Source organism: Camponotus vicinus, unplaced genomic scaffold, assembly GCF_025532165.1.
Source record: "Camponotus vicinus isolate PSW18456_S1 unplaced genomic scaffold, iyCamVici1.0 SCAF_6, whole genome shotgun sequence".
In the NCBI taxonomy this organism is placed as follows: Eukaryota; Metazoa; Arthropoda; class Insecta; order Hymenoptera; family Formicidae; genus Camponotus; species Camponotus vicinus.
In genome coordinates, this window is record NW_028141978.1 from 12,134,912 (window position 1) to 12,155,245 (window position 20,334).

Sequence of the window (20,334 nt, forward strand, 5' to 3'; positions counted from 1 at the left end):
TATCTTATTTTCAAGTATAGTCATATTATGAATAAATTTCTATATATTGTATATAGCTATTTTTAGTATAAATCTCGATATATATATATATATATATGGAGAAAGAGAGACCACAAATCTTATTTACATTAAAGATGTATACATAACTTGTCTTGCATTCATATTTTTGCAGTCATATTGCCGGCACTTTGTGCATATAGCACGGAACAGAACCACAAATCGTGGACATAGCATGTTACCCTTTGAAAAGTTTCATGGACATGGCTATGTAGTTCAATGTCCACGTTTTATGGACATAGAGGCGCTTCAAATACGGGTTCCACCTAAATCAGGGGCATGGCCGCTCTCAGACTTCTCTCTGATTATGGCAATATCACATTATTGCGCGACCTCTAAGTCCATAGAATATTAATTACATAGGGTCTGTTCTTTTTAGCTGCACTGCTACACTAGTGCAATAAGTTGGAAAGAGACAAACATACTTTCTTTCACTCTAACTAATTGCACTAGTGCAGCAGTGCAGCTAAAAAGAACAGGCCCATTGTCACACTTCTTGGAAAGATTTCTTTGTTTTGATTGGTCGATATTACTCTACCTCACGGCTGTTCTGTTCCGTGCTATTTTTCTACAAAATGTCGATAATAAAAATTTACAATGTGTTATGTCAATATTAATTAATTTCTTATGTTTTTTTTATAAAAATTATGCAATACATTTTAATTGCAAAAAATGCATTTATACATCTAGAAACATGTAAGGCGTCGTGTGCATTTTTCTTTAAGTATAAATTTATATTTGACGAGTCAGAGATGCAATAAAGATCGATCTTATTTTTAAATTCACTTAATTTTTGAGAAAATTTGCTGTAAAATTAATATAATTAAATGTCACACAAGTCATTAATAAGAGATACAACATAAGATTTTGGAATTTATTTTTGACACATTATATAAGTGATCAAAAATATATAATCACATTAATATTTAAATGAAACATAACATATTTACAATTTATACGATGCAATCTGAAATTTGTGTTGAAACTATGAGTGAACATTTTACCGTGCACAGACGATTATATTTAATAGCGGCGACTGTTCCATCTTACAATTATTTCTCCTTAATAATTAATATATAACATCAATTCAATATTTTTCTAATGTATTATACATTATAATGCATATATGATTGCATTGTATATCTATACTGTACACTAATATAATTGTAATATGGAAACCTAAATATCTGAAAAGATATATTTTTAACATTTCTTATCAAGGGACTCTGAAAACGAAACGATTGATAATTATGTTGATAGTTTAGAGAATGAATGTTTTTTTTATTTCTTACAATAATCCTATCAACATTAAATCTAACGAATAGTTTTATTCCTCAACAACTACTCGTTAAACTTCTATGAAAATGATTAATGTCGTAATTGTACATTTTCTTTGATAAGTTGTCCTTTCATTGGCATTATAAATTTATGACGGAGAAAGGGCAGCAACTCCAGGTAATACTTTACCCTCCAAAAGTTCCAGACTTGCACCACCACCAGTGCTTACATGACTCACTTTATCTTCTGTTTTCCATTTGGCTGCACACGTCGCCGTGTCTCCGCCTCCGATGATAGTGATCGTTCCTCGAGTTGTAGCTTCAACGACATTGTCCATCAAGCTCTTTGTGCCTTTGCTGAAGTTCTCAAACTCAAATACTCCTGCTGGGCCATTCCATACTATAACTTTTGCTCTCTTGATTGGTTCTATATCAAAATAATATAATCAATGATACTAATATGGATAAACATTTGTATTATATTTATAATGTCAGATATATATTTTATTTTTTTTTCTCATATATGTTTTTTAAAGTATTATATATATTGAATATATGAATTGTTATGAATGTAAAAAAACTTTATCACCTGCAAATAAATCCCTTGATTTTGGGCCAATATCTAAACCCATCCATCCATCAGGAATACCATTTTCTATATCTGCAGCTCCTACTGTTGCATCTTCCGCAAACTTATCAGCAGTTACAAAATCTACTGGCAAGTGAATTTGGACATTGTTTTTTTTTGCTTTGTCTAATAAATCATTGACGATTTTTGCTCCCTCTTCATCAAATAACGAATTTCCAATCTAGAATCATAAAGATATAAAAATTATAAATATATTGAATTACAACTATCGCTATAATGCTTATAATTCTTTTTGTTAAATGTTACATACTTTCATATCTTTGGATATTTTTAAAAATGTGTAGGCCATACCACCTCCAATGATCATTTCATTTACTTTGTCTAGCAAATTGTTAATTAATTGAATTTTATCAGCAATTTTGGCTCCTCCAAGTATAGCCAAAAATGGTCTTTCTGGATTATCTAAAGCCTTTGCAAAGTATTCCAGTTCTTTTTTCAATAGAAAACCACTTGCTCTTATGTCAAATCCATCCCCCATCATGGAACTATGAGCACGATGAGCAGTTCCAAAGGCATCATTTATATATACATCTCCTAGTTTTCTCAAAGATGCTCTAAATTCTGTAACCTTGTCTTTGTCAGCTTTAATCTACAATTGATTAGTTTATTAAGCTCTATATTTTCATTAGCATATTTAAAAATTGTCAATTGGATTAAAGTGAAAAATTTAAATTAAGAGAAAAATCTTATATACCTTACTTCCATCGGGACCTACTCCTTTACCTTCCTCTTCAATGTGAAATCTCAAGTTTTCTAATAAAATAATAGTACCAGGTGTTGGATTGGCACAAGCAGCTTCTACTTCAGGTCCAACACAATCATTCAAGAATAAAATGTCTTTTCCTAACAAAGTTTTGAGTTCCTCAGCCACAGGTTTCAGTGTATATTTCTCGTCCCTCTTTCCATCAGGTCGACCTAAATGGGACATTAGAACGATCGACTTGGCTTTCTTGTCACTGGCATATTTCACAGTATCTAATGCAGCGACGATTCTCTGATTATTTGTTATCTTTCCTTCTTTTAGCGGTACATTGAAGTCGACTCTGAAAAATCAATTTGTTATATTATTGTAAATATTACTTCTCTCCTTTTTCTCGAACTTTTCCTCGTGGAAAATACGTACCGTATAAGCACCCTTTTATCTGTCAATTCAACTTTATCGATACTGAGCTTGTTGAGCGCCATAACGACGATGTTTCTCTTTGTAGTCCTACTTGCCGCAAGATTTCTAAAGAGAAGACGAATATTGCCGGATATAACGAGACTCGTTAAGTCTTTATTGATGAGATAAGTAACGTCACGTAATTGAGTCCTGTTCGATAAATCCAATCGTGGGGAGGAGATGAAATCGCGACGAATCTGTGTTCCAAAGTCAAAGCAAGGTCGTCGAACGTGGCGACCCCCCGTAATTTTTCGCAATACACGACATATTCGATCTGATCGAATCGAAATCACCAACGTTGACATAGAATTACCGCAATTTGCGATAAGTTGACGTGCACGTCTTTTGAAATCTTTACATTAATTATATTATTCTTTTATTTTTATCGTATAAAAGAATTAAATAAAATATTACGATACATCTGTATTACATTTATTTAATTATGAAATAATTTTATAAAGTTTTATATTATGTCACACACAAGTAAAGTTGACTGATCGTCAATTGGAATATATTCTGCTTTTCAAGTTTTTTCTTATAAATTTTATAAAAATTTATAAGCTCAGATTTTTAAATAACCGCGTATCGAAGTTAACCAATCACGTGTATTATATAAACAAAAATATGATGCAGCTAAAAAAAGAACAAACTCGTATCATGAAAATCAGTCTTTGGCTGCGGTCAAAGTGACGCTGAGGATGCTTTGAAGCGTTTGATTGACCAATCAGGTTAAAGAAATCTTTACTCCTTTTACCCTGATTGGTCAATCAAACGCTTCAAAGCATCTTCAGCGTCCCCTTGACCGCAGCCTTTATTTCACTAGAAAATTGGCGCGAAATAGCGCCAATTTCTAAAGGTTATGTTCGTTATATTATATTAGTGATCACACTAATGATTCAATCAGTAATCGTCGATAATGAATGACAATGCTCAAAAAGTTGATACGTCGGTGTAATAATTACACGAGTGATTGAAAAAGATTCAGGAAAAATTTGACAGGATGGAAATTAACGACTTATCTCGAAAAGATAAAACTGACAATGATGGTATTCACACTTAAATATTTATATAGTATATTTTAATAGTAAATAAAATAATTGTAGATTTAACAAATGTAAATAAAATAATTTGTAGATTTAAATATATAGATAAAAATTGTACATTTTTATTTTAATAATTCAAAATATATTAAAGTACCACATCCTATCTGTGCATAGATATTTTAATTTTATTTCACAATGTTTCTATATACAAGTGACATGTATACTTATGTTGTTCTAGCAAAAGATAGCTGTTCAAATCTGAAAAAATCGATCCCACTTCTAAATGAGCTATTCCATATACATTGTAAAGTTGGAGAAGGTACATTTAGCTCTGTCTTTTTGGCTACTATGAAGTCTTCTAATAGACATAAAAAGTTTGCATTAAAACACTTAATTCCTACTTGTCATCCTGAAAGAATTGAACGTGAATTACAATGCTTGCAACAAATGGGGTATGATGAAATTGATAAAATTTCATTGATGAAATTTTATTCTAAGAAAAGAGGTGTATCATAGTTTTACATTAATTAACAAAAACAAATATAATTTATTTCAGAGGTAAAGATCATATTGTTAGCATAGACTTATGTTTAAGAAATCAGGGTTCTGTAGTGTTTGTAATGCCATATATGAAGCATGATAAATTTTCAGTAAGTTATAATTTGCATTTAAATTTGTAAAGTCTCAATTAGATTAATAAAATTAAAAATATAATAATGGTCATAATTAGGAATATGTCAAGGATATGACTGTAGAAGAAACAAAGGATTATATGAGAGCTTTATTAAGTGCTGTGCGAAGAGTTCATCAGTTTAACATCATACATAGAGATGTGAAACCCAGTAATTTTCTCTACAATCGTGCTAATAGAAAGTAAATTTGTATATCAGAATTTTTTTTTCTTAATTAAAAAAAATTACAATAATACGTAATTTAATTTTTTTTTTTTATAGATATTTATTGGTAGACTTTGGGCTTGCTCAGCAGTGCACTGAATATAATGCAAAGAATTTGAAAACAATAAAAACAAATGTAGGAACAACTGAAATACAAAGCATAAAGCGGAAGAGATCTGACGAAGTAATGTTTCATACAAATGCAATATCTAACAACATTTGATATTGTTTCTGATATTGTTTATTCCTTGTTGTAATGTTTTAAAATAATTTAAATTTGCAGTTTAATTCAAATGTAACAAAGAAGGATGCAGATAATAAATGTAACTGTTTTGGGAAACCTAAAGTGTGCGTATTATGTTTAACAAGACCACAGCAAACGGCGCCTCGTGCAGGCACACCTGGATTTCGTGCTCCAGAAGTTTTATTGAAACATCCATCACAAACTCCAGGTACTAATAATAATGATTTGATAAAGAACATAAAACAATTTTATATTTGTAATGAATGAAAAAAAAACAAAATTTCAGCAATTGATATTTGGGCTTGTGGTGTGATGATGTTATGTATACTTAGTGGTACACAAGTGTTTTTTCGTTCGCCTGATGACTGCACAGCTTTAGCGGAAATAACAACGATATTTGGCTCTTGCAAAGTACAACAATGTGCAGAAAAATTAGGTATGTTTTATTACCATGTTTATGATCAATAATTTATTTAAATTGTTCTTTTTCATTTCATTAATTTCTGTTACATGGATTAAGTTCATTATTTATTTTTATTTTATTTGAATTAGGTAAAAAAATTATTTTTAGTGAAAATTTACCAGGCATTGATATTATGTCTTTATGCTTAAAATTACGAAAAAGAAACAGAAGCATGATGCATAATAGAGAGAATAGTACATGCAAGGTATTGTTTTTATATTTTAAACGATTTTTATTTAAAATTATATAATATTGCAAAAATAGAAAGTATAATCAGACACAACGAAAAATATAAAATAAAATATAAAATAAAATTGTTTACTTTTATATGTTAAAATGCATCTAAATCATCTCAAATAATAGATTAGCTGTTCATTAATATGATTTAATCTCTTTATTTCAAAATTGTTTAGAATAATTACTTGTGAAAATAGAATGCTCAATTATATCAAATTCTTTTCTCTTTATTACAATAATGTATTTCTATTTTGCAACATTTGCAAATTATTCTAAAATTTTTTAAGGTATCGCCAAATATCGAGTATCCCAAGGAAGCATACCAACTTTTGATAAAACTTTTAAATCTAGATTATGAAACACGTATCACTGCTGAACAGGCATTATCTCATCCATTTCTAAATTTGTGATATATTGGTTTTTTTTATAAAGCATGTGTCTAAAGGTATTTAAAATTAAAGAGAGGAGAGTAAGTCTTCTATGCATTGGCTATATATATATAAAGCTAAATTATATTTTAATATCTATATGTGTTTATAATGATGTCCTTAAAATGGCAACTTTAATTATGTTATATTTTTGTTGAAGTTACTTTTTGATGGACTAATAAATTCTTCAAATTGTTGAAAATAAAAAATTTTTTCATGATTATTTCAAAGCATAATGATTTTTAATAAATATCTATATAACTTGATCTATAGTTATATAACTTGGTATTTCATATTATTATTAAGATTTATTTATTAATTTTATGTTATCATATATATTTCATCATGAGATATCCTAATAAGATATCACTCTCCAATTACAAATAATATGAAGCAATCTCAACATATAATGAAAATTCGAATATGTTCGAACAATGAATGAAAAAAAGCAAGAAGAATTCTTTCATTTGAGTATTAATATTAAAGTAAAGTATATAGATAAAATTGTTTTCATTTACATATGTGTATGAATGTACGAGACAAATATGATATAGGTTATTCATGATCTCGATGATCTTAATCTATTTATCAAGTACCTTTCAACCTTGCTATTGTGAATGAAATATTTAGATTTAATTTGTCACTCATTGAACACAGTCCTCGCGATTTTGTCACTTTTCAGCTGTTTCCTGTTAGAAATATTTGCAGCAACCATGACTAAGGGAGAGAGGTTATTGTTCTTTATATCGTGATACGAGACAATTGGAAATAGAGATATCGCTAAAATTCAAATGTGTATAATTATATTAAATGTTTTTACGTAATTTTGAAAGAAAGATATTAATTTTCGATATTTCATATTACATCAATTTGCATAATTACTTCAAATGGTTTTGAATTTTCGCGCCAAATTCTTCGTGGATCGCTCGGCGATTTTCGGTAGATTTTGTACGACTTCTTCAAACTGATTGGCTGAAATTAAAAATTTCGATTTCATGAATACGCGCGTCGATAAATTGATTGACCGAATCAATGAGACAGTTAATTTCGCGAATTACTACTGCAAAGCCTGATCAATTTTCTTGAGCAATCAAGACAAGGAATTTTGACGCCTTTAATCCCGATTGATTCAAGATCCTATGATTTCTTCTTTCTCTTTCGCGGATTCTGATAATTATCCGCATAGGTAAGCCAACAGAGATAATCGATAGGTGCAATTAATCAACATTGTCTTTTGAATAAGTTGTAATTAGCTTGTAGTTTTATGGTATATTAAACGAGAATTTTAAGAAAAAAAAATCAAGTGTCTTTTTCGGTTTAGATATATAGTCATTACGAATGCTTTTTCTTATTGGTCTTTCGATTATTTATGCATTTAGAGATGCGAGTTTAAACTTGTACATATATTATAATCGAATTTACACTATATCTAGTATCATTCTCGAACGAAGAAGCTAATTGAAAAATCTATTCTAACAATATTTTGGTTTTACATTATTCATATCTCATTTTTAATACAATATAATTGTACTTAAATTGTTACTTTTATACAAGTTGAAATATCAAAGTGATAAAGTAGAATTAATATAAATATTTATTTAAATTATTACAATATTTTACTAGAAATTTTATTGAATAAGCTTACATTTACATCATATTTAAATCAATATCCCTCTTGAAATTATTAAAAATTGAAAACAATATTAGAAATTCTATATGGGTGTATCTATATAGAAGCACGAAAAATTCTCTCTAAATTAAATAATCATATAGAAATATATTATAGATATTTTTATACATTTTTTATTAGACACACATACATAACTTCAAAAATAAATTTATATAATTTATAAAAGTTCTTGATTCTTTAAGTTTTGAAATTTGCTTTAATAATGCAGAATTTAATAGTTATCTTCAATGTTTAGTATTATTATTTTAACTTTTATCACAATATTGATTATAAATTAACAAAATTATTACATATAATGAAATAAAAAATATAATATAAATATATAAATCTTAATTTATTTTTAATATATTTATTTTTAAAAAATATATATTTTAATAAATGAAATGTTTTTATATTAAAGACTTTATAGACTTTTGATAAATACGATAGATATTTATTTTTCACAAAATTGCATGTATTTTACTTTGATTTCATTAAAACACATATTCATATTTTAATAAGGATAGTGTTTAGTCTTTCTTTTCCTACTCTCATTCTCTTAGAATATTTTGATAATTTTTGCTCATACTTGAAATGTAAAACTTAGATAATTTTTATGTGAGAAGTAAAGATAGCTTAATAATATATAAAATATCTTCACTTTATTTCATCAATATATGTACCAAGTAATAAGAAATCTATATTTTTGAAAATAATTTTCGACAAAAATTAATTTTAATGTATATATATGTATACAGATATGACAATTATGGAGAGTGCAGATATTTAGTGAGGATGCTACATATGACTTAGAGGTCTTTCTACAAACATTATCGTACATCATTCATTGCCAGAACAATTTATTATACAAGTAAGTTTAGAATATTTTAGGTTCTTTTATTCTATGAATTTTAATAATATAAATATAATTCTATGAATTTTAGTATATGATTTTTAAAATATATAATAATTTAAAATATATAATATATATATATAGTTTTTATAATATATACAGTAATTTATATTGTATAAAATTGACATAATTAATTTTTTATTAGTTACACTTTGATATTAAAATTTTTTTAATAATCTTTATCTTACGATATAATGAGCAAATTTAAAATTTATCAAATCTTTGATTGCATATAAATCATAAATCTTCAATAATAAACATAAATGTCACTTGACTTAATAAGTATATGCAACATGTTCATATATGATTTACTTAATCAACATGTTCAATATTACTAGTGCTTTCTGTTGATTCGTTTTCATCGTCGTTTTTCTTGATCAATTTCCATTCGGCAGCAGCATCTAAAGCAGTGGATGCTAATTCTTTAATTTTTTTGTTTTCCACGATATCATTTTTACTCAATGCCATCAGTATTTCCATTATATCTGTTTCGATGAGTTTTGCAGCGACATCTTTTGTGCTTCTTATCATGTTTAGTACGATTACAATACCCCTATGTTGTACATCGCAGTTTGGATTGGCAAGTAAAAAATGTAGAGACTCCAACCAATTTTTTGAATCAAAGATCTTTTCGCAAGCCTTTTTGCTAACTGATGTTAGCATCGCCAGAGCTCCAGCAGCTGCAATACTAGTATCTTGATCTTCATCTTCACAGAGTATTACTAGATACTTGATTCGGTCATTTTCTTGTTCGTAATATTGGATTGTTTGCTCACACATTACCAAGTTATTCATAACTTGCGTGGCTGCGCGTCTCAGCATATCATGATCCCCGTACATATAGGCCTCGATCTTGTGAAATCCTCCTTCTTCCAATATCCGTTTTCGCACGCTGTCGTTAATGCCAGCTAGATTGCACAGAGCCATTAGACTTTCGAAATTTTCGAGAGCAGAACATTCTGGATTTAGGAGATTTATGAATGGTCGAACAACCTCCATCATTCTCTGACCGGGAAATGCCACTTCGGGATTTATTGTGATTCCCAAACGAGCTAGAGCTTGCGAGGCTTGTTTCTTTCCTTTGTCCGTGCCATCCAGCGCTAGCGGTAATAGCGCTTTTGCAGCACCCTGTTGAACGATTATTCCTCTCACTTCCTGTTGACTGCATATCGCATTAAAGACGCGCGCTATCAACTCTCTGCTATTGTGACTGTCTGTTTTAGCAAGGCTGACTAGAGCACTAGTTACACCAGCCTTAGTTAACACGCACAATCTCTTATTCACAAATTCGACATCATCTAGTTCGTGTTCTTCAGGAATATGATGTTTTGCGAATTTCGCCAATTCAATCATTTCGGGTATGATTTCTTGCTTGTCGTAAGCATTGCACAAATTCACCAGTGTTGTGACCACGCCATAGAGAACAGACTGATCGCCAGTTTTGGCGAGCTCGATCATAGCTTGAATGGCCTGTTGATCTTCTACTAATGTCTCTTTAACTTCGGCGTCAAAAGTGAGATAAGATAGACCCTCTATAGCCCATTTTCTCATATCCTTTTGCTTCTTCGGGTTAATCAAGAATCGTCTACAGGCCTCGGCTAATTTTTTTGTTGCTCCATCCGCAAACGGCCTGATAGTTGCATCTGTGCCTCCTGAGCTTCCTAACTTACATAATCCCACTAATGCCCGAACGCGGATTGAGTCATCGTTAGACTGGTATAACTTTTTCAATATGTTTACACCTTGATTTATGATCGCGGTGGCCTTATCTTTTTTGGACGCTACGGCAACAATACATTCGCAAGCGACTTTTTGCTGTAATAAATCATCTGTTCCTGCCATAACGAGAATCATTTCCAAAATTCCTTCTTTAGCTACAATTGCATTCCCAACATCTAATGGACCCAATAATAAAGTTGTTATTGAAACTACTATGCGAACCTATAAAACAGTCAATTAATAATCCATGAATATTTTTGCACATTATATATTATGCAAGATAGAATATATAACTTTTTCAGAAATATTAAGATAGAGATTATTATCTTCAATATTAAGATAGTTATTATTTTCAAATATTTAATGATTAAAAATAGGAAATCTTTGATAAAATCTAAATTTTAATACAGATGATAGTCACATACAACATTGAAATTAAAATAGAATTTACTAGTAATAATAGGATTTCAATTTGAAAATTGCAAAGATACAATGTTAGGAGAAAATTGAATTAAAACAATCTTTCATTATTTCTGTAAAAAAATCAGTTTCAAATTGGTCATAGAAATTGTGGTTAAAATGATATGCAGTGATTTTATAAATATTCTATTATATAATTTAAATATTTATAGAAAATTATTTACATACACAAGTTATAGAATACAATGTTATAAAATGCATACCTTAGATTCTATATCAGGTGTAAGTAATTTATCTTTAATAAATTCATCAATAGCATTTCTAAATCGTTCCTTAGCAGCATCATAGTACATGTTCTCGTATATTCTAGCCAAGCATACACTGGTTATAGTCCGTGTGGAAGATGTAATGTCCATTGAGGATTCATATTTGTATTCTTCCATTTCACTGGCTACTTCCATCAATCTTTGCAAACCGCGAAGTTCGACCAATCGCTCGGCCCAGTCTAATGCAGTGTAATGAATATTACGCGTAATGAGTTCTATTATTGCATCTCTCGCAAGACCTGATATTGTTCTATTTGTTATGCTGTACAACAGACACGATAGAATTGTGTCTATTTCTTTTTTATACGTCTCGCATAAAGTCTTGTCAGGTTTTGAATCAGGCTTATTGTCCATTCCACTATAAGTATTTAATATGATCTAAAAAAAGAAAAAAAGAAGAAGATAAAATACATGTTTCAATGTATGCATAAATTCACATGTTAAGGCATTGCTGTCTCTGTGTGTAAAATAATATGTTTGATTAGTGTAATCACCTGTAAGCAGTATTGAGATGCATTGACTCTCTCTGCAAGTTTACTGTTTATCATTTCCAAAAACCAAGGCACACCGATATCTCTTATAATAGACTCAGTTTGACTAATATTATTTTTACATAATTCGCCTATAATCCGGATCGCATTGCAGATTACTTCCTCGTTCTTTTCAACTTTGACGAATTTTGTTATTTTAGATACACCTTTTTGTTTGAAGATCTCTTCTGCACCAGCTCTCTCACGTGCAAGCACAAGTAAATTATTCATAGCAGTTTCACGCTTTTCTTTATCCATGTTTATATCAAAGGCTAGGTCTAGCATTTGTGATACCTATAATATAGTATATAAATTAATTACACAAATTAATAATAGAATATATAAAATAATTATACAAATTAGACAAATTATATTTATATAACTATTTCTCATACAATATATCCATCAAAGAAAAAACGTTGAAAAATGTAACAAAAATAACAGGAAGTTTAAATCACATGTATTGACTAAACTAAAATTCTTATTAGAAAAAAATTATATAAAGTAGTTAGAAAATATTATGTGTTATAATTTGTATTAATTGGACAAATTATTAAGTGGGTGAAATTAAATTTCTTAACAATCATATATACTTACTTTAGCACTAATGCGTGACATTTCTTTATGTCGTTCTTGTACAATTTCGTGTAATCGTGCTGCTATAGGTTGAATAGATTTATTATTAGGGTCAGATAAAATAATATTTCTCGCATCTCGATATGCCTCCTCAAATCTCTCCAATGCTTCAAGTGCCAGACATCTACGAAATAAGGCCTTGGGATCATTCGAACATATCTTTAATGCATTATCACAGTCCTTGATCACTTTCTCATAATCAAGTAATTTTAAATAAGCAGCAGCTCGATTTTTATAGTATATCGCCTTCTCGGCATTATCTTCTTTTACTAATTTCAATGCATTTGTATAGCAATTTAAAGCCTCTGACCAGTTGCCTTTGTTAAACTCTTCATTACCTTTTTCCTTCCACTCTTGTGCAGTCATATCTGACTTCGTCATGGTGTAATTACAAGATAACTCTGTAAAACATAATATTATATTAAATATTTGAACATGAAAAGATTCTCTTATCTATAAAAGTACAATATATTATATATATTTTTTGGGTATGTGCAAAGTATAGATGTATGATACTAATGGATCAAATACATAGTTGAAAGAATAACAAATATAAAAATAACAATACAATTTCTAGAATACTATTGACACAAATCTGTACATAAATCAATTACGATAGTAATCTTATCAATTACGATAGTAATCTTTGTTATAAAAAGTTTATATCATTTTTGTCAAACATTAAGAAGCAACAGGTAACATAAAATATAATTCTAATATAAAACGTTTTACCTTTAAGTAAAAAAATTTCAGGAAGAACGAGATTTTAAGAGCACAATACAGTGTATGATTCACTTTATCACTTTCTCTAAATTTTACAACTGCAATTTAAAAAGGATAATCAGGTCATCCTCAGAATAAATGACGTTAGATTTAGTGCCGCTCGTATATATAAACGACGTAGAACTATCCAGACGCTATGACACATTCGTGAAGATTTATTTTTGGTAAAATGCCTTTTCAACATATGTAAGTGGGAGCATTAGAGTTAAAAATAGACCGAATGATGCTTCCGGTCTGCCGGCGTAATTTAATTATATTGCCAATCGAAAATTCTAGTTTGATGCGACGACTTGTAGCGATATGTACTTGTATATTTTTCATAATGTTTCGTTGTATCAATCATCTCTTCGATGTGTTTATCAAGACATACATTTCGAACTTTATGTTAAATAATTGCTTTATTTTTGTTCGTTTTATACAATTACACTTTTTGTATTTTCATATCTCAACCGAGTGCAACAAGTGCAAGTGAAACGAGCAGAATGTCATTGTGTCCTGTGATTGGCCGTCTCGATATTTTCGAGATATATCGTTAGCGGCAATTGCGATTCTCGAACGCAGTCGTAAGCGAAACATGAAACGCGCGCGTGTTGTTTTTCTCGTGATTGTAATACTGTGTAAAAATTCATTTTAGACAATAATCTGCGATAAAATACGGGACAGAAATTCTGTTTAAATAATTTTACGCGTCGTGTAATACATGTGTTTTATATAAAACACTTTTAGAGAAGTAATCTCTATGCATGCACAGAGATATATCGAGAAACATCGAACATATCAGATACGTATGTATATTTTAGAATATTAATTTTATAATAATTAATATAAAATTGTAAATGGAATTTTGTCGCGGATCATCCAAGGCGAGTTTTAGAAGTGAATCTTGTGCGCGAAAAATTATCGCGAGTATCTTTAAAGTGTCAGAGTTTTGTTTATCATTGTTAAAATCGCGTAGAATTATTAGTATTGCAACTTCAGCATCTGTTTTTGTGTGTCCGGAATCGGTTAAAGTTATCTCTTTTTATTTCTAACTCATGTTATTTTCTCATCAAAGTGCATTAAAAGGACACAGACTTGCAATCATCGCTAGGTATGTACATACAAACACAAATGTGTACACATATTGTCGTTCTTCTCTTTAATTAGCTATATAAATTATACTTTTGCAATAATATTTGAGCAGCGGTAAATAAAGAAGCGTTGTTTTCTAGTCACGTTATTTTCTGATTTTGCATAGTAATTTAAATATGTAATATATATAATATAATAGTAAAAAGATATTACATTAAAATAATTACAATAAAATTATATGTTATATTAAAAGGATCATAATTATAATAATTAAAATTAGAAGAACTTTTGTTACATTACAATTGTTTTTATTTTCTATAGAGCTTCCAGGATTGATATTAAAATTAAATTTAAAGGTAGACAAAATTGTCACTAATACTGCACTTAAAAGTCGAAATTTTTTATAAGCCTTAAAAAAGATTATTTATAACTAAAATTATGACAAAAATAATTCAATATGTGTTAGTGCAATATAATTGAATATTAATTAATGTGTTCAAATCTGCAATTCTATATATTACTTTATTGTGATAAATTTAATTATCGACGATCGATCATATCAGCGTTTGCAATTATCTCCAGATCCTACATTTGTTAGGCACGAAAATTTATTTTTAACGATACCTCCTTGGTGTCGCTTTTCTCTGATTTAAAAGTTGCATTTTGAATAATTTTAAATACTTTTGAAACGGACAGTGCGTGGTGTGGTTGGAATTTCACGTCTGCACGTGCTTGAGAACGAGTTTGTAAAGAAAAATGTGCGAGTACATGGACATATATATCTTTCACAAGACTTACACTGAAAGATTATTCGAGTATAAATGCATCCTGGGCGAACCGAGAAGAGTATTTCCTCCGAATATTCGTGCAGAATGGGCTTACGACTTGGAAACCGTTATGGAAGAGGCTGGTTGGGAAGCGTTATGGAAAATATCCCGTTCCAAGTGCGAAGCTTTTAACATTCCTTACCCGATAATAGTCCTCGTCAAGGTATTAGGGATGGATTTTCCCAAGTTAAATGCCCTGGTGAAAATTAAGGCTGTTCTGGATGAAAATATTCATTTGCCTGAAAAACATGAAGTACCATTAATTGAACTATATCCTACACTCAATCAAAAAGATGATACTTTGGATATAGAAGGCACTGCACATTGCATAGATCGAGTTCGGTTTTTCTATAATTATTTATGGATGCCGTGGGATGAAGATGAAGATGACGATACTATTTGGGTGAAACAGCACTTAGAATCAAGGCTCAAGTTGTATTATGATATGAAACAGAGAATTATTAATGAAGAAACATGTGAAATTATTAGATCATTAATTAAAGAGGCAAGGGAAATAAAGAAAAAGATTTCACAATATGAAGCTTTATTGCCCGAAGACATGCACGAAGAAGAAACACCTGAAGAGTTAGCAAAAGAAGCGTACGAATTGGTGAAGCTTCATTTTCGGCTTCAGCAAATTAAAGCAGAAATGGATCTTTTAGAAAACCCTTCATTGAGAAAGTTACTTGGGCAACAATCTTCTAAAAAAAAAGAAAAGCACAGTGATTGCAAGGATAGAAAAAATATATATTACTTTGTGTGGCTTGGTGGTATCGTGAAACAATTGCAGGAACTTTTTATTAAAATTCAAACAATGTTACCTGAAGATACATTTATTAAGTATGTTTTAATTTTTTTCTTTTTGAAGGGAAATAAATGAAATTATAACTTTTATATATTGTATATATTTCAGAATTTCTGGATGTCTTAGTGATGCTTTGGATATAGTTGAAATAGGTGATACTATCTTATTAAGTGAAGGACATCATTTTGTCAAGCATTATAATGAATTACAAAAAGGAGGATCAATTATAGGAATTTGCAATATAGAAGATACTGTTCTCTATCCAACAGAATCAGAAGCATCATCAGCTTTATTTGATTTTTCTGGCACAGAGGTATAATAATATAATACAGTTAAAATTTTTCTATTATTTAGTTTATAATTTTCTTTTTTATATTTAATTTATAAAACTTAACAGGTTTTGTTGAAAAATATCTGTATTGATTTGGGAACGCTTCAAGCAGGCATAATTGTCAGAAAAGATTGTACTGTCATTATAACTGATTGTAGAATACGTGTCTCTGATATTCCAAGTAATACTAAATGGGGTGCAATTGTTATGCCAGGAGGAAAGTTAATATTCGAGAACACGGTTTTCCAAGGATTAGGAACCGCTGCAATTATTTATGCGACCGGTGAAGTTACCATGAATAAATGCAGTTTTGAAGACTGTTATGAGGGTATACGGGTAAAATCACATTTCACAATTTTGAAGCTTGTGCTTTTAAAATATATGTATATATGAGTACGTTTTCTTTTCAGCTCAATGATAATGCTACTTTTACTGCCACCGAATGTTCTTTTAAGAATATTAAACATGGGTATGCTCTAGTGATGGAAACCGAAAAAGTAACCAGTCCAAAAAGCGTAAAAGTAAAAAGTGAATTGACTGACATATCTTCAAATAAAGTAATTTTAAATGAATGTAAATTTCCCAACGATGATGAGGAAGTTGTTACATTAAAACCAAAAGGCATTGCAGCTTTCGCGTGTACTTTTGCTCAGGACAGAGAAACAGAAGAGAATGTCCCCCAGAAAGAAAATTCTGAACAATGAATTCTGTATTATTTGTATAAATTAATCTGTTATCTTTGTCTTTTTGATTCAAAGTGCTTGATCTCTCGATGTACATTTGTATAAGAATGCATTTTCTAAACTTTTTCTATTTCTATCGAAATACAGTTTGCATAAAAACTTGCATAGTGTTTTACTTGTGAATAATTTTATTGCATTTTGCTTGCGTACTTTCGCAAAGATAATTTTAATTAAATTTTATTTAAATTAAAAAATTTTATTTAAAATAAGCTCCATCTCTGAATGACGTGATGTATCGACTAATACGTCGTTATGTTATCGAGCTATTCAAAAACGTTAGTAACTATGCTCTTTCCCATCAGATGTCGCAGTCGTTACGACCGCCGATCCGAGTCTGTCTGTCTGTCTCGGTTCATCAGTGCTGGACGCGTTGAGATATATCGTGCTTTCTTGTATATTGATATGACAATTCAAAGATTACGAATATCGATAAGAAAAGTGTCAGCTTATTTTATTCATCACGGAGTGCGTATTACATCCGCATTAACGTATTTCCGTCCATTCGTTTGGAGACACAACGTGACAATTAAAGCGTGCTTCGATTTGTTCCACAATCATCTCACTCGCAAATCGTCTAATCGGTCGCTTTTCGTGGACAAACGTAAGTAACTCTTCACTCGAGCCTCGCTCAGGCCCAGAGTATTAATTATCGAGTATTATAGATTTGCGAGTCGCCCAGATACGAGGTTTCGCGCAAGCCTAACCTAACTTAACCGGCCGCGAGTGTAATCGGAGTCACTGTCGTCGCATGCGCGTGTTGCGTTTCGTATATACGTACTCGAAGAAAAAAAAAGATCACGTGCATACAAATCTAATCACGATGCGATTCATTATAAGCGCTGTATTCTTCTGATTCTGGCCCGCTCGTATCTTGAACGGTACCACAAGTGCTCTCCCTCCCTTGCCTCCCACCCTCTTCTCTCGCTGCACGAGAGCCATGTGATCGGACACGTGCGCCCGTCACGTATGAATGAAACGTCATTCGCGCGAGCTTGTCCCGGGTCTCATCATCCCCATCGATCGAGATAGAAAGAGAGAGAGAGAGCTCGCGGCGATTCCGCGTGGTTCGTCTCGCGCCGAAATGATTAATCGCACGTTCCGTCGTCGAGCGAGATAAAACCGCGGCGGCCGTCACGCTTTGATATTGAGGCGCAGTGATTAATCGCGGGGGTGGGTAGCGAGGAGTCGGAGGGGCAGGAGAGCGAATTGTTGTTGGCAGTAGGGTGTATATGGTACATATATATACATACATATACAGGGTGGGCCATTTTAATCTATGCACCCAAATTTCTTTGTACCTAAGACAGATACGGAAAAATGATTCAGACAAAAGTTGTTTGGTTTCGAGGGGGCCATAAGATGGTATCATTGGTTTGACCTTGAAGAGTTATTTGAAGATCACATGAAGGTCACCTTCAATTTCTTAAATGGAACCTACTATTTATCATTGCATATTCTTGTAGCTTATCTCGAGAGCTTTCCAAAACACTATAATTAAGTACTTTTTTGTTAAGTACTTTTTGAGTTATGAGGCTTGAAATAATTTCTTAATTTTACATAAACCGTAAAATATCTTGTAAAATATTCATTTTTCGATTATCTTACCTTAATACTTTTATGTACAAAATAATGAGAGGAATCAATTGGTGTAAAGAAAACACATAGTTGTTTTTAAGAAAAAATATGGAATTGTTAATTGCAAATTACATATTTTTTCTTCAAAACAACTATGTGTTTTTTTTACACCAGTTGATTCCTCTCATTATTTTGTACGTAAAAGTATTAAGGTAAGATAATCGAAAAATGAATATTTTACAAGATATTTTACGGTTTATGTAAAATTAAGAAATTATTTCAAGCCTCATAAAGTACTTAACAAAAAAGTACTTAATTATAGTGTTTTGGAAAGCTCTCGAGATAAGCTACAAGAATATGCAATGACAAATAGTAGGTTCCATTTAAGAAATTGAAGGTGACCTTCATGTGACCTTCAAATAACTCTTCAAGGTCAAACCAATGATACCATCTTATGGCCCCCTCGAAACCAAACAACTTTTGTCTGAATCATTTTTCCGTATCTGTCTTAGGTACAAAGAAATTTGGGTGCATAGATTAAAATGGCCCACCCTGTATATATATATATTTGTGATGTATCGCGTGGTGCACGGACGTGATGCATATTCATGATGTAAAGGCATTCCGGTGGGGGCGGTATAACAAGGATGACGAATCCCGTACCTTGTACACGCCAACGTATATTCGGCGTTTTAAAACATTCGCGTCTGTTACATCGCGATAACGTTTTTACCATCCCATTCTCAACTCGTCCTTCTTCATTTCCCTTTCCGTTTCTAACACGTCGTACGAATTCCCATCTACTTTGCAAAGCTTAAATTGAGATTGTAAATACATTGATTTTCACTCAATTTTTTACAAGAATGAAGGATATTTCCTACAAATAACTCGTTACCTATTTAAAAGTATTGATCCTTAAATAGAAGTAACGTACACTACCGTTGTTGCAATCTCGCTTGTCAGCTTGTCAATATTTGCTAGTAAAAGAAATAACACTCTTAAGCCACAAAGTGTCACTGAAAATATTTGAAAAATAGAGAGAAAAAATTTCGAAAAAGAGAGAAATACTCTCCCTTTAAATAATTTCTCGTTTCTCTTTACAGCTTCCTGTAGCAAACGTGCATCCGAGTTGTCTCGACAAGTCAACGATCGCGTTGACGCGATTATCAAGATTGAGTGGACGCGCACAGCAGTGTCGGACACATTGACGGACACATCTATCGACATGGTGGAGACAACCGCGCCGACTCAGGCTGCCGATGGACAAACGCAATTCGGTAACGCACGTCACCTCGATCCGTCCGACTGCATCTTCGTCTTCAAAAGTACATTGTCGGATTACGAGGAACCGCCGTCTGACGAGGAGGTGAGTACATCATCTCGATTTTTGCCGCTTTGCAAATTGATGATCGCTTGCCGCAAACTTGATGAGAGAGATGTCAGGGCAAAATCGAAATGCCAATATATTTTTTTTCATATTGCAATTGCATTTGACATTTCCTGGCGTCAATTAAATAATATTTTCGTAAG

At 31.1% G+C, this 20,334-nt stretch overlaps 5 protein-coding genes and 1 long non-coding RNA gene across 10 annotated transcripts in view; 3 read left to right on the plus strand and 3 right to left on the minus strand.

The window, feature by feature from the left end:
• Positions 1–917: 917 nt before the first annotated feature.
• Positions 918–3,414, minus strand: Pgk (phosphoglycerate kinase). Its single transcript, XM_083102581.1, has 5 exons — positions 3,107–3,414; positions 2,678–3,026; positions 2,234–2,572; positions 1,924–2,143; positions 918–1,761 (listed from the first exon to the last, which is right to left on the minus strand). The coding sequence occupies exons 1-5, from the start codon at positions 3,166–3,168 to the stop codon at positions 1,484–1,486; spliced, it is 1,248 nt and encodes a 415-aa protein (XP_082958707.1). The 5' UTR covers positions 3,169–3,414; the 3' UTR covers positions 918–1,483.
• Positions 3,415–3,958: 544 nt separating this feature from the next.
• LOC145973305 (cell division cycle 7-related protein kinase) lies at positions 3,959–6,669 on the plus strand. Of its 3 annotated transcripts, none has more exons than XR_014439397.1 (9): positions 3,959–4,191; positions 4,427–4,640; positions 4,745–4,838; positions 4,919–5,061; positions 5,142–5,268; positions 5,368–5,536; positions 5,615–5,764; positions 5,900–5,996; positions 6,316–6,453. XR_014439397.1 is itself a non-coding variant. In XM_083102583.1 (9 exons), exons 1-9 carry the CDS (start codon positions 4,146–4,148, stop codon positions 6,436–6,438), a joined length of 1,182 nt encoding a protein of 393 aa, XP_082958709.1. In that variant the 5' UTR covers positions 3,959–4,145; the 3' UTR covers positions 6,439–6,668. The 3 variants fall into 3 exon arrangements, 2 of the variants coding, with proteins under 2 accessions (XP_082958709.1, XP_082958710.1); XM_083102583.1 differs by having other exon boundaries at positions 5,881–5,996; positions 6,316–6,668; XM_083102584.1 differs by lacking the exon at positions 5,900–5,996 and having other exon boundaries at positions 6,316–6,669.
• LOC145973308 (uncharacterized) lies at positions 4,238–7,421 on the minus strand. Its single transcript, XR_014439399.1, has 3 exons — positions 7,339–7,421; positions 7,053–7,173; positions 4,238–4,597 (listed from the first exon to the last, which is right to left on the minus strand). It is a non-coding gene; the product is annotated as an uncharacterized LOC145973308 (long non-coding RNA).
• Positions 7,381–20,334, plus strand: part of LOC145973300 (pseudouridylate synthase RPUSD2) — a 147,810-nt gene continuing 134,856 nt past the window's right edge. Inside the window, exons 1-3 of one of the 3 annotated variants that reach the window (XM_083102578.1) lie at positions 7,381–7,642; positions 8,884–8,996; positions 19,908–20,170. In XM_083102578.1, coding sequence (XP_082958704.1) covers positions 20,030–20,170 — 141 coding nt within the window. In that variant the 5' untranslated portion in view covers positions 7,381–7,642; positions 8,884–8,996; positions 19,908–20,029. Of the gene's footprint in view, positions 7,643–8,883; positions 8,997–14,176; positions 14,238–17,565; positions 17,831–19,907; positions 20,171–20,334 lie in introns of those variants that run through there. The other 2 variants (XM_083102576.1, XM_083102575.1) reach the window with 2 other exon arrangements.
• Unc-45 (unc-45 myosin chaperone) lies at positions 8,969–13,890 on the minus strand. Its single transcript, XM_083102574.1, has 5 exons — positions 13,402–13,890; positions 12,631–13,070; positions 11,998–12,327; positions 11,441–11,881; positions 8,969–10,979 (listed from the first exon to the last, which is right to left on the minus strand). The coding sequence occupies exons 2-5, from the start codon at positions 13,048–13,050 to the stop codon at positions 9,351–9,353; spliced, it is 2,820 nt and encodes a 939-aa protein (XP_082958700.1). The 5' UTR covers positions 13,051–13,070; positions 13,402–13,890; the 3' UTR covers positions 8,969–9,350.
• Positions 15,122–17,331, plus strand: Nesd (SHC binding and spindle associated nessun dorma). Its single transcript, XM_083102579.1, has 4 exons — positions 15,122–16,190; positions 16,264–16,468; positions 16,553–16,822; positions 16,897–17,331. The coding sequence occupies exons 1-4, from the start codon at positions 15,280–15,282 to the stop codon at positions 17,188–17,190; spliced, it is 1,680 nt and encodes a 559-aa protein (XP_082958705.1). The 5' UTR covers positions 15,122–15,279; the 3' UTR covers positions 17,191–17,331.

Coding starts and splice junctions, on each gene's coding strand:
- Pgk (XM_083102581.1), bottom strand. CDS start 3,168: ATGGCGCTCAACAAGCTCAGTATCGATAAAGTTGAATTGACAGATAAA. Junction 3,027..3,106: donor GATAAAAGGGTGCTTATACG/GTACGTATTTTC, acceptor TTGATTTTTCAG/AGTCGACTTCAATGTACCGC. Junction 2,144..2,233: donor AAATATCCAAAGATATGAAA/GTATGTAACATT, acceptor TTATGATTCTAG/ATTGGAAATTCGTTATTTGA.
- LOC145973305 (XM_083102583.1), top strand. CDS start 4,146: ATGGAAATTAACGACTTATCTCGAAAAGATAAAACTGACAATGATG. Junction 5,269..5,367: donor AGCGGAAGAGATCTGACGAA/GTAATGTTTCAT, acceptor TTAAATTTGCAG/TTTAATTCAAATGTAACAAA. Junction 5,997..6,315: donor GAGAGAATAGTACATGCAAG/GTATTGTTTTTA, acceptor AAATTTTTTAAG/GTATCGCCAAATATCGAGTA.
- Unc-45 (XM_083102574.1), bottom strand. CDS start 13,050: ATGACGAAGTCAGATATGACTGCACAAGAGTGGAAGGAAAAAGGTAAT. Junction 12,328..12,630: donor TGTCACGCATTAGTGCTAAA/GTAAGTATATAT, acceptor ACTATATTATAG/GTATCACAAATGCTAGACCT. Junction 11,882..11,997: donor CATCTCAATACTGCTTACAG/GTGATTACACTA, acceptor TTCTTTTTTTAG/ATCATATTAAATACTTATAG.
- Nesd (XM_083102579.1), top strand. CDS start 15,280: ATGTGCGAGTACATGGACATATATATCTTTCACAAGACTTACACTGAA. Junction 16,469..16,552: donor TTGATTTTTCTGGCACAGAG/GTATAATAATAT, acceptor AAAACTTAACAG/GTTTTGTTGAAAAATATCTG. Junction 16,823..16,896: donor ACTGTTATGAGGGTATACGG/GTAAAATCACAT, acceptor TTTTCTTTTCAG/CTCAATGATAATGCTACTTT.